At 42.2% G+C, this 24100-nt stretch overlaps 1 protein-coding gene across 14 annotated transcripts in view; it reads left to right on the forward strand.

Moving 5' to 3' along the window:
• Positions 1–24100, forward strand: part of gramd1bb (GRAM domain containing 1Bb) — a 429520-nt gene that overhangs the window by 181854 nt on the left and 223566 nt on the right. Inside the window, exons 1-2 of one of the 14 annotated variants that reach the window (XM_034168046.1) lie at positions 14929–15059; positions 18025–18027. The exons of 12 other annotated variants lie outside the window; for them this stretch is intronic. Coding sequence is in view for 1 of the 2 variants with exons in the window: in XM_034168040.1 (XP_034023931.1) it covers positions 14587–14717 (131 nt within the window). In the remaining variant the exon portion in view is untranslated. Of the gene's footprint in view, positions 1–14576; positions 14718–14928; positions 15060–18024; positions 18028–24100 lie in introns of those variants that run through there. One more of the 14 variants, XM_034168040.1, reaches the window with a different exon arrangement.

Genomic DNA, 24100 nt, shown 5'->3' on the forward strand with positions numbered 1-24100 from the left:
TAGTCCTCCACGTCATCCGTCTGCATGGGATACCATCAGACATCGTCTCCGATCGCGGTCCCCAGTTCTCCTCGCATGTTTGGAGGAGCTTTTGCCGGGAACTGGGGGCCACGGTCACGGTCAGTCTCTCGTCCGGGTATCACCCCCAGACCAACGGACAAGCAGAACGGGCCAACCAGGAGATGGAGCAGACCCTACGCTGTGTGACAGCCGCGCACCCGACGGCCTGGAGTACCCACCTGGCCTGGATCGAGTACGCCCACAACAGTCAAGTGTTGTCCGCCACCGGCCTCTCCCCCTTCGAGGTGTGCTTGGGGTATCAACCCCCGTTGTTTCCGGTGGTTGAGGGGGAGGTCGGTGTGCCCTCGGTCCAGGCCCACCTACGGAAGTGCCGTCGGGTGTGGCGTGCCGCCCGTTCTGCTTTGTTGAGGGCCCGGACGAGGGCGAAGAACCATGCAGACCGGCGGCGGGCCCCGGCTCCCACGTATCGTCCTGGGCAGGAGGTATGGTTGTCCACCAAGGACATTCCCCTTCAAGTGGACTCCCCGAAACTGCAGGAGCGATACATTGGTCCTTACAAGATTCTCAAGGTCATCAATCCCGCCGCAGTGAGGCTCCAGCTTCCGGCCTCACTGCGGATTCATCCGGTATTCCATGTCTCCAGGATTAAACCCCATCACACCTCACCCCTCTGCACTCCGGGTCCGGCGCCACCTCCTGCCCGGATCATCGACGGAGAGCCGGCCTGGACCGTGCGCCGGCTCCTTGACGTTCGACGAATGGGCCGGGGTTTTCTGTACTTGGTGGACTGGGAGGGGTACGGCCCCGAAGAACGCTCCTGGGTGAAGAAGGGCTTCATCCTGGACCCGGCCCTCCTGGCCGACTTCTACCGTCGCCACCCTGACAAACCCGGTCGTGCGCCAGGAGGCGCCCGTTGAGGGGGGGGTCCTGTTGTGTGGGCCGCTGAAGAGGAGGTACTGCTGGCCCACCACCACTAGAGGGCGCCCTGCCTGGAGTGCGGGCTCCAGGCACCAGAGGGCGCTGCCGCCTCACAGGAGCAGCCAGGACGACAGCTGTCATCCATCACTAGAGACAGCTGATCCCAGTCAAGACGGAGGTATATCAGCAGGACGGCATCTCCACCTCATTTGCCGAGATATCGCCATACCTAAGAGGTAACGACTCTCAGCCGTTCGTGAGTATTGTTCTGTACGTGTTTTTGCAGGAGTACCTGGTTAATCTCTGGACCGCAGGAGCTGGTGACTGGGAGCTAGGACTGCACTCCTTTTCCCCCTGAGAGATAACTGTTTACTCTGCACATTCTTGATTGTTGTTGACGAGAGGTGGAGGTGGACTCTCCACCCTCCGTGTTGCTGGGTGCAGCCGCATCCACACCTGACTGTTTCTGTTTCCTGCCAGCAGTACCGGATCCGGCGAGCGGAGGCAGTGGCCACCTGGGAATTCGGGACTTGGCGGCTCCAGTATCCCCGGGGTCCGGTGGCGGCGGAGATCGGGTTGGTTCCGGTTCGACTTGGACAGACGTCTCCTATCGTCGAGCCTGCCCACACGACACCTTTGAATTAGACTTAATCACTCTATTGTTATCAGTTGTATTTGTTGTGCCCTTTTTTCACAACAGTAAAAACAGTGTATTTGATTCCTCCATTGTCCGTTCATTGTCGCCCCCTGTTGTGGGTCCGTGTTCCTACACTTTCACAACACAAATCCTCTTCAACCTATATTCGGTTGAATACACCACAAAGACAAGATATTTAATGATCAAACTGATGAACTTTTTTTGTTTTTGTGCAAATATTTGCGCATTTTGAAATGGATGCCTGCAACACATTTGAAAAAAGCTGGGACAGTGGTATAATGTACGACTTCAGTTGCTCAACAGTCCAGGGTCTCCGTTGTCATATTTTGCACTTCATAATGCGCCACATCAATGGGCGACAGATCTGGACTGCAGGCAGGCCAGTCTAGTACCTGCACTCTTTTACTGTGACGCCACGCTGTTGTAACATATGCACAATGTGGCTTGGCATTGTCTTGCTGAAATAAGCAGGGATGTCCCTGAAAAAGACGTTGTTTGGATGGCAGCATGTGTTACTCCAAAACCTGGATGTACCTGTCAGCATTGATGGTGCCAGAGTTTTAGTTAGAGTTTTAATTTGCACTTGTAAATGTAGCGATGAACTGTGTTAACTAAGTGGTTTTCTGAAGTGTTCCTGAGCCACGCTGTATGATCCTTTACACAATGATGTTGGTTTTTAATGCAGTGTCGCCTAAGGGGTCGAAGGTCACAGGCATTCAATGTTAGTTTTCAGTCTTGTCGCTTACGTGTAGAAAGTTCTCCAGATTCTCTGAATTTTCTGATTATATTATGGACTGTAGATGATGAAATCCCTGAATTCCTTGCAAACATTGTTCTTAAACTGTTGGATTATTTTTTTTCACGCAGTTGTTCACAAAGTGGTGATCCTCTCCCCATCTTTGCTTGTGAACGGCTAAGCCTTTTGGGGATACTACAAAAATTAAAGCAGTGATAGGAGGTTTGGAGATTTAAAAATCAAATCAATTCCATTAAATAAATAAAAATCTATGCCTTCCAAACCTCCTTTTTCATCATGTTTTTGTTTTCCCACTTATTTTCCAAATATTTAACCAACAAAAATAGTTGAATATAATCACATATCAGCCAAAAACAACAGGTTTTATCATCAGTTGTTGAGAAACACAAATATAATGCGCTTGGGCACTGATCAGAGTGCACGGCTCTGGGTGCAGCCAAAATGGAGGTAACAAAAACCGCAACTAATCCCCACACAGAAAAAGAGGCTCATTCAGTCTGTGTCTTACTATGTGTCTCTCTTTTTTTATGTGTATCTTGTCTGTGATTGTGTTTCCATGAAGGTTATTAAAAAGGCCACAAATGCAGTTGGGGTGGGGTCACTTAGTGAGGTGAGTATTGATCTTCAGAAGCAGTCAAATCTCCAGGCTCTTGCACTTAAGTCATGATCTTTTGGCAGGGAAGAGACCACCTGCAAGACTAAAGAGTTTTTGACAGGCTGCAGAAGCTGGAGTTTCAGTTATAGCTTCTGTATTGAAGGAAAGGACTACAACAGATCCATCTGTCCAGTGGACGGACCAGAGAACCGTACCTCCAGTGGAGGGGCATGCAAAGTGGTTGCCCAGTTCTCCAACCTTTGAACCGCTTGTCTTCCTCAATTAACTTATCCTCATAAGATTAGAGCTTACTTGCAGGCAAATCATTGTCTGTGTTGGCAGTGAGGTGATGTTTGATGTAGTCAAGTCCTGTGTTTAGAAAAAAGAAAGAAAAGGGTTATTTTAGAGTTGTCCATCTACTGAAACAAACCATCCAGCCTAAACTCTACATAGATGAAGAGGCTAAATGAGAGCCAGAGGATCCTCTCTGGATCTAATTAAGATTTATTAATGGCCTTTAAGATGCCCATCTTTTATTGTCCAACCTGTCCTGAACTTCAAACAGGAGGATGGAGGCAGCAATGATCTCATGATATCTCTTCGTGACATCTGAAAATGTTTCTGGATGCCACATTATAGGGTCTTAAGGAGCAGTTCACAAACAACGTTGATCAGTTGAAGCCTTCCTCAACTTTTCCTGCAGCTGGTGCTGAGTGGAGAGCAGGAAAACCTGTGGACAGATGATTCCTCTGGAGGACATTCAGGGGGCCATAGAGCCTGGCTTCAGAACTGCAGTATATTCCCACAAAAAGCCCAATTCACCATGAGTGAATCTATAAAAACACAGATAATAAAAATACCTATCACATCAGTAAAATGTTATAATTGTCACAAAAACAAACACGCAGGGAGATGATTTTGCTCTGTTACTCTTTAGTCATTTACAATTTAATTTACTGAACTACCATCTACATACAGTACCTAGTCTCCAAAGAATATCCATTTTAAGGTAAATACAACTCTAATAATATCACTGGAGACACAAATTGTACTATTTAGGCAATAGCCAGAATTCAAATATATTTAAGACATGTTACCAGCATGTGCATTTTTTAAAAATATAACATCCCAAACAACTTAAATTTTATTTTTTTTAATGCTGTGCATACATTGCAGATTGCTCTCCTTTTTGCTTTTGGATCTGAATCACCACACACAGGAACTGGACTCTGCATTCATGCTCTTCTGTCTCTAATGCAGAGCTGGACTGGCTGCTTGTACTCCTGGAATTTTCTGAAAGCAGACAAGACATTCAGGAGAGAACAGGCACAGATAAGAAAGACCACACAGATAACATGGACGGTGCAGATGTCACAAATGGTGGCGATAATGCAGAATGTGCAGATAACATACACGGCAGATGTCACAGATATGACAAATGGTGGAGATGTCACCAACAGCGGTGAAAAAGCAATCAGTCTAGAAAACACAGACGGCACAGATAGCACAGACTGCACAGATAACAGACTGCACAGGTAACGTAGATGGTGCAGATAATGCAAACGACACAGATAACAGACTGCATAGGTAACACAGACTACAGAGACAACACAGACTGTACAGGTAACACAGACTGCTTAAATAATATTCCAACATGCACGGTTTGCAAATAACATTGTCCAGAACTTTCTTCTCCACTGGTTCAAAAGCTTTACGTGATTTAAAAATGAGCACTTTTATTGGCAGTTGGATGAAGGCTTGGGCCACTTTGGACTGTGATGCTTTCATTCTCAAAAAAATATGATGTGAGCTTGTGGATGCGGTATGCTCCTGCAAAGGTCTTCTGCTCAGTTCAGCTCCCTGGCCGATGACCAAAAATTAAAATTGTTCTGCATCACTCATGAACTTGTTTGCTAAAATAAAGAAAATGCCTTTAAAGCTAGGGTAGGTAACTCTGTTCAGAAACACTTTTTGTTATATTGGGTGAAATGGTCCGTCTATCCTAACAGTAGTCAATACATTATGTATTCAGAAAAAGGAATGAAAAAAATCAGACGTCTGTAGCAACTGTAGGATCGATAAAACTCCGACCAGTATAAGCCCTGCGGTGCGCTCTCAAAAAACCACTCAGATGCCTTCATGTCTAGTTCTTCCTGCTCGCGTCACCAGGCTCAACACCCCTCTCTGTCCCTCCCTCCTCCGCGTGTGCACACTCATCTTGTTTCACCAAAGAAATTCACTTTGGTACAATGGCAGAGGGAATAGGGCTGAAACCACCACTTCCACCATTACATTTAATGGCTCACCCCGATAGAAAGCCAAGCAAAAGAAAGCCGGAGGCACAAAAGGCGGCAATTAAGAAGGCTCAGGATAAAGCAAGAGGTCAGACGAGAGTCAACATCAGTGCAGCATTTTCTCAGTGGAAACAACTGAGGCATCTGAAGGCCCTGAAAAGTGATGCAGAGGTTGCTCTCTTTTTGTTGGACAGGTAATTACTTTTGCTTCGGGGGGATTTGTTGTTTTCATTGATTGAATATATCATCAGAGCAGTACTTTTTGAATGCCACGCAGATTGTTGCTGCTGCTACGTTCAAGTACCTGTCGGAAATTACAGGACTATTTTGTTGTTTCAAACTCCGCAATTGCTTGTGGCAGGAGCGTGGTTTTCATTTTATCTTTGGTAAAATAATTCATTGTATCCACACAAAAGATTATTCTTGCCTATATAAGGTGCCTAAGCCCAGTGAAGCTGAACCCCCACCCACATAAAAAAAAAAATCCAAGCAAACAGTGTGTAATTTCCAATGGTACATGAACGCAGCAGCAGCGATCTGCACGGCGTTCGTAAGGACTGATCCGTTTACTGCTCTGATATTTTCAATCATCTTTACACTTATATTTATTACCCATTTTGACAGTTTTGTGTTATAGCTCAATATATATGGTTTAAGCATAATACAGTGATAGAGCAGCCTTTTTTCAGGCCTCGTGTGCACTCCTGCAATATTTTTGGCTCCTGCGTGTCCTGCGCCTTTCAGTCCAGCCACTTGTCTGCCCCGCTGAGTCCCACAGTCAGATGCGTGTTCAAGCTTGTGGGGGCGTGCCTTTGGACGGAGTACTGACGGGGGAGGGGGTGGAACCTAGAGGAGGTGCTACTTTCAAATCTTCCTGGCTCTCTTGCTAGCTCTCCAAGACTACCAACTCTAGCTTTAATCACATTTGTGATGTTTTGGCACATAAGGCATTGTTACTACAGACGCAAGTGTGTCTTTGCAGTTTACATGTTACAGTGGAGCTTTCAACATATACGCTGCATCCAGAACAGCACCTCACTTTTTCCACATTTTGTTATGTATAGCCTTATTCCAAAATAGATTAAAAAAATCCTCAAAATTGTGCACACAGTACCCCATAATGACAATTTCGAAAAACATTTTTTTAAGCTTTTTGCAAATTTATTAAAAATAAAACTAAGAAATCAAATGTACATGGTGCATGTGATTTCTTAGTTTTCATGGCAATTTCTTAGTTTTTCTTAGCCTTCATGGTAAAGGCTGTGAATACATACACCCGTCTAAACTGAGCGATCAGAGAAGGGCCTGAGTCAGGGAGGTGACCAACAACCCGATGGTCACTCTATCAGCGCTCCAGCAATCCTCTGTGCAGAGAGGAGAACCTTTCAGTAGGACAGCCATCTCTGCAGCAATCCACGGTAGAGTGGCCACATGGAAACCACTCCTTAGTAAAAGGCACATGGAAGCCCACCTGGAGTTTGCCAGAAGGCACCTGAAGGACTCTCAGACCATGAGAAACAACATTCTCTGGTTATTCTCTTGACTCTCTGGCGTGCAAAGGATTATGGGATACATGAAAACCCTGGATGCACAGAAATTGTGCCATTCTCTATCTCCCATCTCAGCATGGCCAGTGAGAGGTAATAAAAGGACTTCTCATGCTTTTGGCAATGACAGTTTACTTCTCTGACTAAGAAGCATGGCGATTTGGTTTCACAGTATTTTGTGCTATAATGAATTTAAACTGATTATCTCAGTATTGCACTAAACTCAGCCACATGGGGTGTGCAGCCAGTACATTCTGAGTGCCGGTCCCAAGCCCAGATAAATGAGGAGGGTTGCATCAGGAAGGGCATCCGGCATAAAACAAGCCAACCCAACTATGCAGAGTCAGAATAGAATTCCCATACCGGATCGGTCGCGGCCCGGGTTAACAACGTCCGCCAGCAGTGCTATTGCCCAACAGGGTCCCGGTGGAAATTGGGCTACTGCTGGGCAAAGACGACGAAGAAGAGGAAGAAAACGTTGCCACAAACAGGGGGAGAAGAAGAAAACTAGAAGGGTGGAAATGAGAGTGGGGACTTTGAATGTTGGTAGTATGACTGGTAAAGGGAGAGAGCTGGCTGATATGATGGAGAGGAGAAAGGTAGACATAGTGGGCCTCATGTATCAATGTTGCGCACTTGTGGCGTAAATTTACGGCGTAAACTTGAAATACACCAAAGTTGCCGTGACATGTATCAAGCAGTGCGCACCTGCCCATTTCTGGCGTACGCCTGACGTGATCTTGATAAATGCGGCGGGTGGAAACAATCGTAATTATAATAAAGACGCCCATAAATATTCAGACTCCGCTTCAGACACACCCTCATTTTACGACATGGAAGCCGGGAAGACGGCAATGAAAAAGAACGCCACCAATCACGACGCGTGCCAGTAGAGCGTCAAAAGCGGCTGTCGTATCAATTGTTTTGTAGTATATAATCAATAAAGTGTTACAGTGGTCCCTCATTAATCGCTGGAGTTACGTTCTAAAAAATAGCCCGAAATACACGAAACCGCAACGTTAGGCAGCATTATTTTTTACAATTATTATAGACGTTTCAAAGCTGTAAAACCCCTCACTACACAGTTTATACACTTTTCTCAATCAGGCATGAACATTTTCTCACTTTTCTCTCGTGTGTAAACACTCTCAAAGTTCAAACCTTAGTAGGAAAATAATACCAAACTGTTTTCAGGCCCAAACATTTGAGAAATAAAAATAGAACGTTTTCCTATAAATAATTATGATGGCATTTAGAACTAACAAATTAATTGTAACGATCAACGAACGAGGTCGGATACATAAGAAATTATTAATAGTGACTCGCCAGTATTTCACAGATCGGGCCTCTGCGTTCTGGTGCTGCGCCTTTTTCCACTCACACCTGGCTGCAGCAGGTGTTTGTTTCCGTGTGACAAACACAGTTATGAGTAGTTGTTGGCGCTCTTTTCTCTTCTGGGCAACAAGATTCTTATAAACAGATACGCAGAACACAGAACACTGTAAAAAAAAAAAAAAAAGGCATGCAAAATTGGACTAAATACTCCGAGGACACGACGGGTGAACGGCGTTAATAGCGAAGGACCACTGTATTCTCTTTTCACATGTCAGTAATTCTTGACATGTGGATATTTGCTCGCTCAATTAATAAGACACGCCTAATCTGTCAGATTTCTTTATTTTTTAAATGTATTTCTGTATTTATTTTATTGTGACAACCGAATGGAGACGACAAAACCTGGTTGCAGCACGGGCGAATTAAGGGAATGAAAGAAACTACAGTTGTTATTATCAATTTCATTGTCTAAAACGATCACACCACATGAAGTGAAGCTCAGCGCTGCTTTGGCTCCAGGCTCGAAGTCTGGAGAAAAAGGCGAGCAGCGCTTTCTTTGCAGTCAGCGCTGTGGCCATGGATCGTGCTCCATAACAATCCTGCAAAGGTGGGATTTGTATTGATTATTATGTAGTATAATCAGGAAAGTGTTATTTATGTAACATATGCATTGATTTGTATAATGGCACTGTTTATCATGTTGATCATCATTTTTATGTGGATTCCAGCGCTGGTTCATTTTGGTGTATAATTTACGCCACCTCTCGACCTGGTGTATATTTTCAGCGCAGCGTACGCCAACGACCACATTGATAAATACCAAGTAGCGCAGCCGTTTTGGCGTACACCCCATATACGCTCAAATATCGCCGTACGCAACGTTGATACATGCGGCCCATTGTGTGTGCAAGAGACCAAGTGGAAGGGAAGTAAGAGCAGGAGCATCGGCGGTGGGTACAAGTTGTTGTACCATGGTGAGGACAGGAAGAGAAATGGTGTTGGGGTCATTTTAAAGGAAGAGTATGTTAAAAGTGTGTTGGAGGTTAAGTGAGTATCTGACAGGGTGATGAATGTGAAGTTGGAAATTGAAGGGGTGATTATAAATATCATCAGTGCATGTGCCCCACAGGTAGGTTGTGAGATGAAGGAGAAAGAAGATTTCTGGAGTGTGTTAGATGAGGTGGTGGAGAGTGTGCCCAAGCATGAAAGAGTGATGATAGGAGCAGACTTCAGTGGGCATGTTGGTGAAGGGAACAGAGGTGATGAGGAAGTAATGGGTAGATATGGTATCAAGGATAGGAATGGGGAACGACAGATGGTAGTTGATTTTGCTTAAAGGATGGAAATGGCTGTGGTGAATACCTACTTTAAGAAAAGGGAGGAGCACAGGGTAACATATAAGAGTGGAGGAAGGTGCACACAGGTGGACTACATTCTTTATAGGAGATGCAAGCTAAAAGAAATCACAGACTGTAAGGTGGTAGCAGGAGAGAGTGTCACTAGACAGCATAGGATGGTTGTTTGTAGGATGACTTTAGAGGTAAGAGAGAGTGAAGAGAGTGAGAGCTCAACAAAGGATTAGATGGTGGAAGCTGAAGGAGGAAGACTGTTGTGTGAAATTTAGCGAGCAGGTGAGAAAAGCACTAGTTGGAGGGGAAGCAATTTTGGACAACTGGAAAAGTACTGCAGATGTGGTGAGGGAGACAGCTAGGGCAGTCAATAGTTTTACATCCTCATTGAAGACAACTTTGGATACTGTAGCTCATCTGAAAAAGAGAGCTTTAAATCAGAAGTGTCTGAGTCCGTGGTATAACTCACAAACTCGTAGCTTAAAGCAGATAACCCGTAAGTTGGAGAGGAAATGGCGTCTCACTAATTTAGAAGATCTTCACTTAGCCTGGAAAAAGAGTCTGTTGCTCTATAAAAAAGCCCTCCGTAAAGCTAGGACATCTTTCTACTCATCACTAATTGAAGAAAATAAGAACAACCCCAGGTTTCTTTTCAGCACTGTAGCCAGGCTGATAAAGGGTCAGAGCTCTATTGAGCTGAGTATTCCATTAACTTTAACTAGTAATGACTTCATGACTTTCTTTGCTAACAAAATTTTAACTATTAGAGAAATAATTACTCATAACCATCCCAAAGACATGTCGTTATCTTTGGCTGCTTTCAGTGATGCCGGTATTTGGTTAGACTCTTTCTCTCCGATTGTTCTGTCTGAGTTATTTTCATTAGTTACTTCATCCAAACCATCAACATGTTTATTAGACCCCATTCCTACCAGGCTGCTCAAGGAAGCCCTACCATTATTTAATGCTTCGATCTTAAATATGATCAATCTATCTTTGTTAGTTGGCTATGTACCACAGGCTTTTAAGGTGGCAGTAATTAAACCATTACTTAAAAAGCCATCACTTGACCCAGCTATCTTAGCTAATTATAGGCCAATCTCCAACCTTCCTTTTCTCTCAAAAATTCTTGAAAGGGTAGTTGTAAAACAGCTAACTGATCATCTGCAGAGGAATGGTCTATTTGAAGAGTTTCAGTCAGGTTTTAGAATTCATCATAGTACAGAAACAGCATTAGTGAAGGTTACAAATGATCTTCTTATGGCCTCAGACAGTGGACTCATCTCTGTGCTTGTTCTGTTAGACCTCAGTGCTGCTTTTGATACTGTTGACCATAAAATTTTATTACAGAGATTAGAGCATGCCATAGGTATTAAAGGCACTGCGCTGCGGTGGTTTGAATCATATTTGTCTAATAGATTACAATTTGTTCATGTAAATGGGGAATCTTCTTCACAGACTAAAGTTAATTATGGAGTTCCACAAGGTTCTGTGCTAGGACCAATTTTATTCACTTTATACATGCTTCCCTTAGGCAGTATTATTAGACGGTATTGCTTAAATTTTCATTGTTACGCAGATGATACCCAGCTTTATCTATCCATGAAGCCAGAGGACACACACCAATTAGCTAAACAGCAGGATTGTCTTACAGACATAAAGACATGGATGACCTCTAATTTCCTGCTTTTAAACTCAGATAAAACTGAAGTTATTGTACTTGGCCCCACAAATCTTAGAAACATGGTGTCTAACCAGATCCTTACTCTGGATGGCATTACCCTGACCTCTAGTAATACTGTGAGAAATCTTGGAGTCATTTTTGATCAGGATATGTCATTCAAAGCGCATATTAAACAAATATGTAGGACTGCTTTTTTGCATTTACGCAATATCTCTAAAATCAGAAAGGTCTTGTCTCAGAGTGATGCTGAAAAACTAATTCATGCATTTATTTCCTCTAGGCTGGACTATTGTAATTCATTATTATCAGGTTGTCCTAAAAGTTCCCTAAAAAGCCTTCAGTTAATTCAAAATGCTGCAGCTAGAGTACTGACGGGGACTAGAAGGAGAGAGCATATCTCACCCATATTGGCCTCTCTTCATTGGCTTCCTGTTAATTCTAGAATAGAATTTAAAATTCTTCTTCTTACTTATAAGGTTTTGAATAATCAGGTCCCATCTTATCTTAGGGACCTCGTAGTACCATATCACCCCAATAGAGCGCTTCGCTCTCAGACTGCAGGCTTACTTGTAGTTCCTAGGGTTTGTAAGAGTAGAATGGGAGGCAGAGCCTTCAGCTTTCAGGCTCCTCTCCTGTGGAACCAGCTCCCAATTCAGATCAGGGAGACAGACACCCTCTCTACTTTTAAGATTAGGCTTAAAACTTTCCTTTTTGCTAAAGCTTATAGTTAGGGCTGGATCAGGTGACCCTGAACCATCCCTTAGTTATGCTGCTATAGACGTAGACTGCTGGGGGGTTCCCATGATGCACTGTTTCTTTCTCTTTTTGCTCTGTATGCACCACTCTGCATTTAATCATTAGTGATCGATCTCTGCTCCCCTCCACAGCATGTCTTTTTCGTGGTTCTCTCCCTCAGCCCCAACCAGTCCCAGCAGAAGACTGCCCCTCCCTGAGCCTGGTTCTGCTGGAGGTTTCTTCCTGTTAAAAGGGAGTTTTTCCTTCCCACTGTAGCCATGTGCTTGCTCACATGGGGTCGTTTTGACCGTTGGGGTTTTACATAATTATTGTATGGCCTTGCCTTACAATATAAAGCGCCTTGGGGCAACTGTTTGTTGTGATTTGGCGCTATATAAAAAAAATTGATTGATTGATTGATTGATTGACATCTGGACAGTGGAAGGAAGACAAGGAGACTTGGTGGTGGAATGAAGAGGTCCAGGAAAGCATAAGGAGAAAGAGGTTGGCGAAAAAGTTTTGGGATAGTCGGAGAGATGAAGAAAGTAGACAGGAGTACAAGGAGATGTGGCGTAAGGTGAAAAGAGAAGTGGCAAAAGCAAAGGAAAAGGCATATTGCGAGCTGTACAAGAAGTTGAATAGTAAGGAAGGAGAAAAGGACTTGTACCGATTGGCCAGACAAAGGGACAGAGCTGGAAAGGATGTGCAGCAGGTTAGGGTGGTAAAAGATGCACATGGTAATGTGCTGACAAGTGAGGAGTGTGTGCTGAGAAGGTGTAGGGAATATTTTGCAGAGCTGATGAATAAAAATATGAGTGAGAGAAAAGGCTGGATGATGTGGTGAGAGTAAATCAGGAAGCACAAGAGATTAGCAAGGAAGAAGTGAGGGCTGTTATGAAGAGGATGAAGAGTGGAAAGGCAGTTGGTCCAGATGACATTCCAGTGGAGGCATGGAAATGTCTAGGAGAGATGGCAGTAGAGTTTCTAACCAGATTGTTTAATAAAATCTTGGAAAGTGAGAGGATGCCTGAGGAGTGGAGACGAAGTGTGCTGGTTCCTATTTTCAAGAACAAGGGTGATGTGCAGATCTGCAGTAACTACAGAGGCATAAAGCTGATCAGCCACAGCATGAAGTTATGGGAAAGAGTAGTAGAAGCTAGGCTTAGAAAACAGGTGAAGATCTGTGAGCAGCAGTATGGTTTCATGCCGAGAAAGAGCACTACAGATGCAATGTTTGCTCTGAGAATACTGTTGGAACAGAGAAGGACAGAAAGAGTTACATTGTGTGTTTGTGGACTTAGAAAAAGCTTATGATAGGGTGCCAAGAGAAGAGTTGTGGTATTGTATGAGGAAGTCTTGAGTGGCAGAGAAGTATGTTAGGGTAGTGCAGGACATGTACAAGAATAGTGTGACAGTGGTGAGATGCGCAGTCGGAATGACAGACTCATTCAAGGTAGAGGTGGGATTACACCAAAGATCAGCTCGGAGTCCTTTCTTGTTTGCAGTGGTGATGGACAGGTTGACGGCTGAGATCAGACAGGAGTCCCCATGGACTATGATGTTTGCAGATGACATTGTGATCTGTAGTGAGAGTAGAGAGCAAGTTGAGTCTAGTCTGGAGAAGTGAAGATATGCTTTGGAGAGAAGGGGAATGAAAGTCAGTAGAAGCAAGACTGAGTACATGTGTGTGAATGAGAGGGAGCCCAGTGGAATAGTGCAGTTACAAGGAGCAGAAGTGGTGAAAGTAGATGAGTTTAAATATTTGGGGTCAACTGTTCAAAGTAATGGAGAGTGTGGTAGAGAGGTGAAGAAGAGAGTGCAGGCAGGGTGGAGAAAGGTGGCAGGAGTGATTTGTGACCGAAGAATATCAGCAAGACTGAAGGGGAAAGTTTACAAAACAGTAGTGAGACCAGCTATGTTGTATGGTTTAGAGACAGTGGCACTAACAAAAAGACAGGAGGCAGAGCTGGAGGTGGCAGAGCTAAAGATGTTGAGATTCTCTTTGGGAGTGACAAGAATGGACAAGATTAGGAATGAACATATTAGAGGGACAGCTCAGGTGGGTCGGTTTGGAGACAAAGTCAGAGAGGCGAGATTGAGATGGTTTGGACATGTGCAGAGGAGGGACCCAGGGTATATAGGGAGAAGGATGCTGAGGATGGATCCACCAGGCAGGAGGAGAAGAGGGAGACCAAAGAGGAGGTTTATGGATGTGCTGAGAGAGGACATGCAGGTGGTTGGTGTGACAGAGGAAGATACAGAGGACAGGGTGAGATGGAAACGATTGATCTGCTGTGGCGACCCCTAACGGGAACAGCCGAAAGACAAAGAAGATCTCAGTATTGCACTAGAGGGTTCTTTTTCTTGATAATGCCACAGTTTCCAAATCGAGATTTGTCCAATAGTAGAATATACTGTAGTGATGAGTTAGTGTTAATTATGAAATTGGTCCAGTAAAGGTGTTGAAAAAGAAGTTGATTTTTTTTGATAATAAAACAACATGTAGGTCATATAGTAATAATCTCCTGTGCTTTGCCGTCTTTCCCTGCTGCCCTTTCTGCTGTTCACTACACCTCCACGCTTCCCGTCCATCCTGCACCCTCCTCTGTGATTCTCGCTCTGACTCTACCTCCCTCGCACTCTTTCCACTCAGTGGCTCTACTTGCATGAATTAGGAACAGTACATCAAACCGATGGGATTTCTTCCTGCTCCTCTGTTTGCGGTGCTGGTGATAGCTAGTGAGGTGCGCCTGCAGCAGCTGCAGGGAGAGCAGCGTTCTGTAGCCGGCTTTAGAGGGCACGGAATGTCATGTCTCCTCTGCAGGTAAAACAGCTGCATTACCGCCTGCAGGCTGCACCGCTGCAAATCCTGAAGTCATGACTGCTGATATGTTGCTGTGTGTCTGTGTGCGGTAGTTTGCTCAGCGTGCAGCTGCGTTGTGTTCAGTGACGACACACTGCCGGCTAGTGTGTGTGTGTGTGTGTGTGTGTCTCGCTCGCTCTGAATTAAGTTGAGTCATCTGCTGTTATTTTTTTTGGTGTTGGCATCTGAGGCTGAAATAATGTCCTCCACTATAACTGCAGATGGGCTTATATAATGTGGCAGTGCGACTTTGGTGAGACAGCGTAATATGATTCATCACTGAGGATGACGCAGCACGTGACTGTGATGATTTATTTATTTATTTATTTATTTTAATCAGTATTACACAGTGCTGTGCATGCTATCACCATGTCAATTTATTTTCAGACAAATCAAATTCCGTCAGGGACAGACAGTGTGTCGTCTCTTACAAGCATATTATATTCATATTACTAATCATATGTAGAATGAAATTGGCATTATTCTTACTAATTCATAATTGCAGAATGTTCCAAAGTATTCAACCGTGCTTTTTTATATATTGTATTGCATTTGATTACATTTTACTCTGACGTCTTTATTGCTTTTTTTGTGGTGGGTTTAGCACAAAACCAATCTTTTTTTTGTGAATATACCTTATAATTTTTGATTCGCATCAATGCAGTGTGAGTCTATGTAATGAATGATCCGTCTGTCCTCATTGTTATACGTGTGGACACTATGCCAAAGTGTTTTCCAGGCACTATAGTTTCACTAATTGTGGACATGGAGATTCCAAATGCGGTAACATCTTTTTTTTCTGCATGATTACTAGATGATGTATTGTTATTATCAGTGTTGCCACAGTTACTTTGAAAAAGTAATCCAATTACTGATTACTGATTACTCCTTGAAAAAGTAACTTAGTTACTTTACTGATTACTCAATTGTAAAAGTAACTAAGTTAGATTACTAGTTACTTTTTTAGTTACTTTTCCCAGCTGCCAACAACAACCCTCTGCCACCTCAACTTGACAATGATACCTGTTTTGCCAAAACTTACTTTATAGTCACCCTTTCTTGACTTCAATGAAAATAAATACTTGTTTTATAAAAAGTAAAATAAAGACCTCTTTCTTGACCTCATATTTAACTGTTGACAGCACTGTAACAGTAAAACTTGCAATTTCGAACCTACATTGTTTATAAATGTAACTATTAAATTCATTCTAGCATTTTTCTAACATTTAAATTCTCTCTAAATATTTTACTTGTCGAAATTAATATTATTTTAAGTAGTATTAGTAGTTGTAGTAAAAAAAGGCTTCAAAACTGGACCTTTAATCTAGGGGTGTTGTGAGGGGGGCACATCCCTCCCCCACGCCCCCATTCCATCTGGATTCGCCCCTACTTTGGCGTTTGAGCACAAAGAATGGATAACATTTATTTATGCAGAAAACAGGACCAGATTTACAGGTAAGAAAGTTTTATTGTGTTTTCACATCATGTGGTCCTCAGAAAGAGAGTTTAGGTGCATTTGAGTGGAAAATAGTGTTAGTTGTTGACGCGTCGCGGAGGATCAGCTGTTTTAACGTGCAGATATGGAGCGGCTCAGCTCAGCTCTAAATAAAGGAGGAAAAAAAGTATAAAAATGTCTTTGTAAAGCTCAGTGCAGGTGTGCTGATCACCGTGCTTTAAGAGGAGACGACGAGTCGAGCAGCTGCAAAAAACCGTGGATGAAAAGCTCACAGCTCACTTAAAGTGGGCAGTTCAGTCGAACCCCGACCTCCTGCCCACAGACCAAGTTTAATGCTGCTATCGACCCACAATGAAAAATAATAGTAACGCACAGTGACATGGAGAAGTAACTTTAATCTGATTACTGATTTGGAAAGATTAACGCGTTAGATTACTCGTTACTAAAAAAAGTGGTCAGATTAGAGTAACGCGTTACTAAGTAACGCGTTACCGGCATCACTGGTTATTATCCTATATGCGTAGTTTGGGGCTAAAAACCTGATTTTGACCAAAAAAAACTTTGGCTATAGACATTGGCTATAACATTAATACTTTATGGGATCCTTCGGCCTCAGGGTGTATAAAGCCATATGTATGGTTTTATAAAGCCATATGTGTGGTTTTTCTTCAGGGTGTATAAAGCCATATTCATTGGTAAAACAACTTGATAACGATTTTATCATATACCTATAAATGATAAATGTTATATGGTTTTCTGAAGGGTGTAAAAAGCCATATTCATTAGTGAACAACTTGATAACGATTTTATCATATACAGTGGTCCCTTGTTTATCGCCGGAGTTACGTTCTAAAAATAACCTGCGATAGGCAAAATCCGCGAAGTAGTCAGCGTTATTTTTTACAATTATTATAGATGTTTTAAGGCTGTAAAACCCCTCACTACACACTTTATACACTTTTCTCAAACAGGCATTAACATTTTCTCACTTTTCTCTCCAGTGTAAACACTAAAAGTTCAAACCTTAGTAGAAAAAAATAGAACGTTTTCCTATAAATAATTATGATGGCTTTTAGAACTAACGAATTAAATTTTAACGATCAACCTACGAGGTTGGACACGTAAGAAATTATTAATAGTGACTCACCAGTATTTCACAGTTCCTCTGACTGCGCCTCTTCGTCGTGGCGCCGCTCCGCTGTCCGGATTGGCTGATTACTCGGGTGGTATGAAAAAATATTACCCGTCCGCCAAAAGGGTGTATTGCTATTTATTCTCTAGTGTTTTATCCAATCATATTGGCGTATCATTTATAGGTATATGATAATAGGATTAATGTTAACACACAATACACCAATAATCACTTATTATTCACTTGTTACAGTGAATTCTATATTTACTGACGTCAGTGATGTCCTCTCTTATATTGTGCAGGTCTGACAGTGCAGCGGATAAAATCAGGTATGTCTTTTTGCTAGCCACTGTTTGTTTTATCAGTAGAAATGTGGTCAGAGAGGTCCCACTGTCACCTGGTCTGAGTCCACCACCTGCGTACTGGCTTTGCTGTCACCTTGCTTGCCCCGGTCCACTCACTTTGCATGTGGCACCGATGCACAGCTTTTTCTGGTAACCTCTGTGTCTGAATGTGTTTTACATTTGGCGTAGCTAGCAGTCAATACAGTTGCAAGCCGTGGAATGTCATTGTTTGCTTTTATTGGTCAAACCGCACCAGTCACATCAGCAGACATAAACAGGGCATTGTGAGTTGGTGGCTACTGTAGATCAGGAGCTTTTAGTCCATTAGTTAGCCAGATGGTTGTAGTTCAACACTGTGGGCATGCAATGTGGGAACACTCACTTTATTCTTCCAGCATTTAAGTCAGAAACATGCTGTGCCTTCCTGAAGCAAAAGGCACAAGTTAAAAGGGTGAGTGGATATGGATTTGGGTTTTTGTTTTTTAATTCAGTTTGAGGTGTCTTCAAAAGTTTTAAAAGGGTTTGGTTTGAATTTTATGAATAATTATTCCATTTTGCCACGGTTGGAAATTCGAACATGTTATCAAGTTCTGACATTATACAAATGAACAAAACTTGCATATTTATTTGCATCTCATTCTTTATTGTTGTTAAAGAATGGATAGTTCAAATTTGAAGGTTTATTTTGATTACATAATAGACATCACCAATTGACACAAATTGAATTTTATACTTATATCTATACTCTATACTTATGCCTTGTCATATGTGCAGTTTCATGATGCCATGAGGCTGGTCCTAGGAGTTCCAAAATAGATTTTTTTTTTTTTTTTTTTAAGTGGGGGTGGTGGGGTGCAGCAGCAGCCATTGACATCCATTCCCTACCTTTTGAGTAGGAGTGTGCAGTATGGACAAAGAAATAATATCTTGATTTTTGTTGTTGTTGTTGTTACTTTCACAGTACAATAACTATTATTCAGTATTCTTCAAAAATGTGTTTGTCTTAGTACCAGTAGGCATTAATTGTTGCTGACATTAATAGACAATCTTTAATGTGTCTGTAATGTGTTTACTGAAAACCTAAGCATTAGAAAAACAATCACAATAGACAGTGGGCCATGGGAGTGTTATGGCCTCATTTAAAAAGTTGTGTAGTCCCCTGATTGGTTTTACACACTAACATTATTAATTGATTATATGGTTGATACTTAAGAAAAAACACAATTGTTCTCCAAAATCCTCTGTCCCAATAATGAGATAATCCTCTAAATAGTAAAAAACACAATTGTTCTCCAAAATCCTCTGTCCCAATAATGAGATAATCCTCTAAATAGTAAAAAAATTTCTACAAGAATTTATTTAAAAGGGAAAGAGCAGCGTGTACTGCAAATAAGTTCTAACTGATATTAAATTGTTTTGCTTTTCCTTTATCACACTTCTGTAGAAAATATCTATTGGAACAGAATACTGCCCACAAACATTAAAATTTCATCCAGTTTTGTTATACATGTACTTGATGAAATTTAAACTTAAACTGCAACACGTTTTGTAGGCCTGTCCTTCACCCAAAATATTTTTTCTGAGTAAGCACTACAAAAATCTAACAGGTATGAAATAAATATTTCATTTAATAAGCTTAGTTTATCAACTGACCATTCATGGCATTGCATGCTTTATGTTCATTTACTTTGTATGCAGAGCTGTGCATGCAGTACAATAAGATAAAAACATGCAGTGCAATTAACATACATGTTTTGCAGCACAACTGATATCTAGAAAAGCACAAATACTTAACAACAGACTATAATACAATGTACTTGTAGCTCTTCTTAGATTGATCAACTGAATATGCAAACATTGCACACGTCGCAATTAAGCCCAACCCATTATTTACTGCCCTCTTCATCAGAATCTTCCTTCCCTGCCTCCTCATCATCAGAATAATCAGTTGGATTATTTGCATCTTCATCTGCATTGAATAGTATAGGTTCCATTTTGTCACAGTTTTTGCATTGGCATAGGTCTGTACACTGAAGACCAAGATTAGCACAGCATTCATCATCGGTATCCTCTGGCTTGCACTTTGATCGCTTAAACATCAAATCTAGGTTTGCATCTCAGATGTACCTCCTGGCAAATTGTAGCTGAACTTTCAGGTCTTTTTTTTTAAGAAAATCCTCCTCTATTCCACTTCATCATGAAGCTGTATAACTGGTGATGCAAAATGCTAAACTTGCACTGTGCACAATTTCTTGAATCACACCCACAGAAACCTATAACTTCTTCTGGGTTGTCTGGGTGTCTTGGCGGCTTTCCTCACTCTTCTTTCTTGCAGACTCACTCAGGTTTTGAGAGCTGTCTACTCTATGCAAATTTACCATAGTACCATACTGTTTGTATTTCTTCATAACTGCAATAAATACAGTTTAAGACATATTCAGTGACTTGGAAATGTTGTTGTATCCATCCCTGACTTGTCTGAAAAAAATTAGCAATAAAGATGATTATTTACAGGTATTATACCAAAGAGGCCCATTACTTATGCAACCATCATCTTGGCTTTTATATGTTCAATTAATGTATATAAAGTTGTAGAGATTTGTTTAAGGAACATCATTTTCCAAACACCAAAATAGCTGCATTGATCAGAGACAGACAGCTTCTGGAAGCAAATGAAGGAGTCCAGGAGCTGTGGCACAGCTGCTGAGCCACATGCACACATGGTCAGTGGGCTGGACACACATGTACATGGTAGCTGGGATTATTTATTTTTTTTTCTAAATAAGGTCTGTCATCTGCGCGTGGCTGTTCCCAGCCAAGGGCTCTTCAATGGCGTGGACTGCTGGACATTATATATTTCATCATGCGGCTAGCGATCATGGTTCATCCGTGTGTGATGGCACCAGCCAGGAGCTCTTTGATGGTGTGGACCATCCATGCATGACAGTGTCAGCCAAGACCTCTTCGGTGGTGTAGACCGCTGGACATTGCATATTTCATTCTGCAGGAAATAATTCTACAAGTGGGTGAGTGCCATGTTCACAGTTTTCTTCCTTTTGTGTGTGTGTGTGTGGTTTTTTTTGTTGTTTTTTTTTTTCCACAACAGTCGTATTATTTACAGGGCTGTTCATTACTGGATACAGTCGGGAATTGCCGCAGCATCTATTCTTGTGGATAATAGCAGGATAATACCAAATGAGCACTTTGTGGGCAACGTGTCATTTGTACCACTTCAGTGAGATACCAACTACAAAACTGGCAACCACTGGGTCACCACATGGAGCATTCCCTTTGGACCAGTGAATGTGTGGAGTATCAATGCATGTGTAAAGTTATTTAATTACGCAAAAGTGTCAGAGTCCATATTGTTAAAACAGCAATCACAATATTATCATTGATGATATATATCTTGATTGTTGTTAAAGGGTCGAGGGTGAGCCGAGACTTTAAAGCAGTCATGTCCAAAGATGTTCCAGAAAGGACCAAGAAGGTATTATCATTATCACAATATTATCATTGACATTATATATCGCACACCCCAACTTTTGAGTTACGATGTACACAGAGAAACTCTGTCCTTCTCTTGTCAGTTGGCAGAAGTAGTAATTATTGCTATTTTTACCTCGATTAGAGTAATCATTCATTATGTATTCTATAAAATCACAGGCAATAGTAAAACAGTCCACATTATAGTTAACTTAAAACTAAAAATCAATTTACAAATGTCCTTTTCTGTTCAAACAGTAGTTAAAATGCAAAGATCTTAAATTCACAGCAATATACAAGAGAAAAATAACTGCAAAATGTCACATATTGTCTTTATTAATACCTTCAATTATCAAAATAGTTGCCTTTCATAGTGTCAGTCAACCAGTCATCATAATCTTTTAATTCTTTCTGGCACTAAACATAGCACAAATCACATACTTAGGATTATTTACACTTTGTTTTGGGAAGAATATAGAAAGTATGTGCTGTGCACTGATTAGTTGGCACATTTTCTGTCATGAATAAACAATACGTGGTTGTATCTGCTGTGTTTGGCTTGTTTGGTATGTTCCTTAAATGGTCAGTCATGCGAGTTTGGGAGACAAACCACTACAAGCCTCTGACATCCCACACTTAACCAAAGGTTGGCTTATTGAACATAATTATGATAATCATTTTAACATCACCCTACAAAAACCATCAATGTTCTGTAACTTATTCATTCATTCATTCATCTTCTACTGCTTAGTCCAATTAAGGGTCGCGGGGGGCTGGAGCCTATCCCAGCAGTCATAGAGCACGAGGCGGGGTACACCCAGGACAGGACGTCAGTCTGTCGCAGGGCCACAAACAGACAAACAAACACAGACACACCCACACACACACACACACACACACACACACACACACACACCTACGGACAATTTAAAGACTCCAATCCACCTAACCAGCATGTCTTTGGATGTGGGAGGAAACTGGAGCACCCCGGAGGAAACCCACGCACACACGGGGAGAACATGCAAACTCCACACAGAAAGGCCACAGGAATTGAACCCACAACCTTCTCGCTGTGAGGCAACAGTGCTAACCAGTAAGCCACTGTGCTGCAACTGTAACTTATTTCTGGTGCAATTTTTTTCCTTCTTGTTTTGAAGCTGATTAACTTGTAACCATGCTTACCGTTATAATCTTAAGCGGTCATGAGTCACACAAACCTCACAAGCTCAATATTGAATTTGTTACAAGGGCAACTGTAAATAATGCATGCAAAAGGCCTTTTGGCTTGCTAAGTGGGGAGTATGGAAATGCCTTTGGAAGCTTTAGTTTACAGGCTTTGGAAGAGAGTTTGGTTTGCTTGTGTATCTAGATAGGAACAAGTGTTACATACTGTGACTAAAAGTGGCTGGTGGATTTTTGAAGACACGTGATCATACTGTTGTGCTGCTCGAGATTCTGAAAAAAAATGGGGTCTTTGCTTGCTATTCTATGCATTGCTGTTCTCAGTTACTCCATCGACCTTTTATTGTCTGTAGCCTGAGACGTTAGAGTCTATTGATGAAAGTAAGCGCAATTTGATCTCACGCTTCATGCAGGAGCCCCGAAAAGCAAAGATATGCTTGTGTAAATGATACATAGAAAATTGACGAGTTCACAGTCCCTTGTACCAAATGACTTTCAAACACTGAACAGCACATTTTTCATTTTACTGTGAAAGTTTGGATAAAATGATAGTGTTGCATTGTTAACCGAAGTTTAGCTAACGACAGAACATGATTTGTCTGTATGAAGTCCACACTGAATTCTCACCCACAATTCTAATCAAGTTTGTTACTTCTGCCAACTTGAGGTTTATATGTGATCACCCATCTGTGCGGAGGCATTCGCGCGTCGGGACGAAGCCGCAATGGCCATTCAGAAGATTCAGACGGCTTTCAGTGGCTTTTTAGTTGAGTGAGTATCCGAGAATTTGTGGAGAGCTGGGCATGTCACATGTCCCGTGAGACTTCCAACACAGACTTGCTTTTGTTCTCCGCCATTGCGGCTTCGTCCTGACGCGCGAATGCCTCCGCACGTCTTTCATTACAAAATCTCCTGTAACAGTGGAATCTGACGAAAAATGGCTGATGTCCACCTTTTCTGCCATTTCTCTGGTAGTCACACGACATCCTGGATCAACACAGCCTTCACTTTGGAAATGATCTGGTCATTTCAGCCTGTCGATGGCCGCTCGAAGCACGGCGCGCCCTCAGCCGCTGTGGGCCATCTTTAGTCCGGTTGTAATGCTCCTTAATCTATATGATGCCCATAGGATTTTCACAGAAAGCCATCTGAATTTTCCGAATGGTTTCCACCTGGCTGTCTCACACAGTTTCTTGAAAAATTTAATGCAGCGCTGCTTCAGCCGCTCAGACATTTTCCTGACAATGAAAATCCGACGAGAGGGGTGGACCAGTGCTCACTCAAAGCCTGCCCACAGGCGAATGACGCAACCGACAGGCGTAAAAAAACTCACGCATGCGCACGAAGGTTCAAGCTTGGCTGATGCAAGCGCACATCATTCAAATCCATATAGTTTTTGCAAAAAATAAAAAGGTCCAATACTTTTCTAACAGACCTCATAGCATGACGTGGATGGGAGTCTGTGATTACCATGGATCGGACAATAGTCCATTGTAGTTTAGCCCAAGTCAGTACCCATTTACAGATGAAGTGTTTTGTCCAAGGGCACAAACAGGTAGCATGAAGCACAGACCTGAATTTGAACCCTTGTCTATATGTCTGATTCAGATTTTATTCTCATTGCATGTTGAAAAGGTAGATTGCGGTATCTTTCCACAAGGAAAAGAGTTGACTGAACATCCTGAGAGCAATTTCTGTGCATTTCAACTTGTATTGTGTTGACAGTAAGCTCTCTGGATGTCCC

This window comes from Thalassophryne amazonica, chromosome 4 (assembly GCF_902500255.1).
Source record: "Thalassophryne amazonica chromosome 4, fThaAma1.1, whole genome shotgun sequence".
Classification (NCBI taxonomy): Eukaryota; Metazoa; Chordata; class Actinopteri; order Batrachoidiformes; family Batrachoididae; genus Thalassophryne; species Thalassophryne amazonica.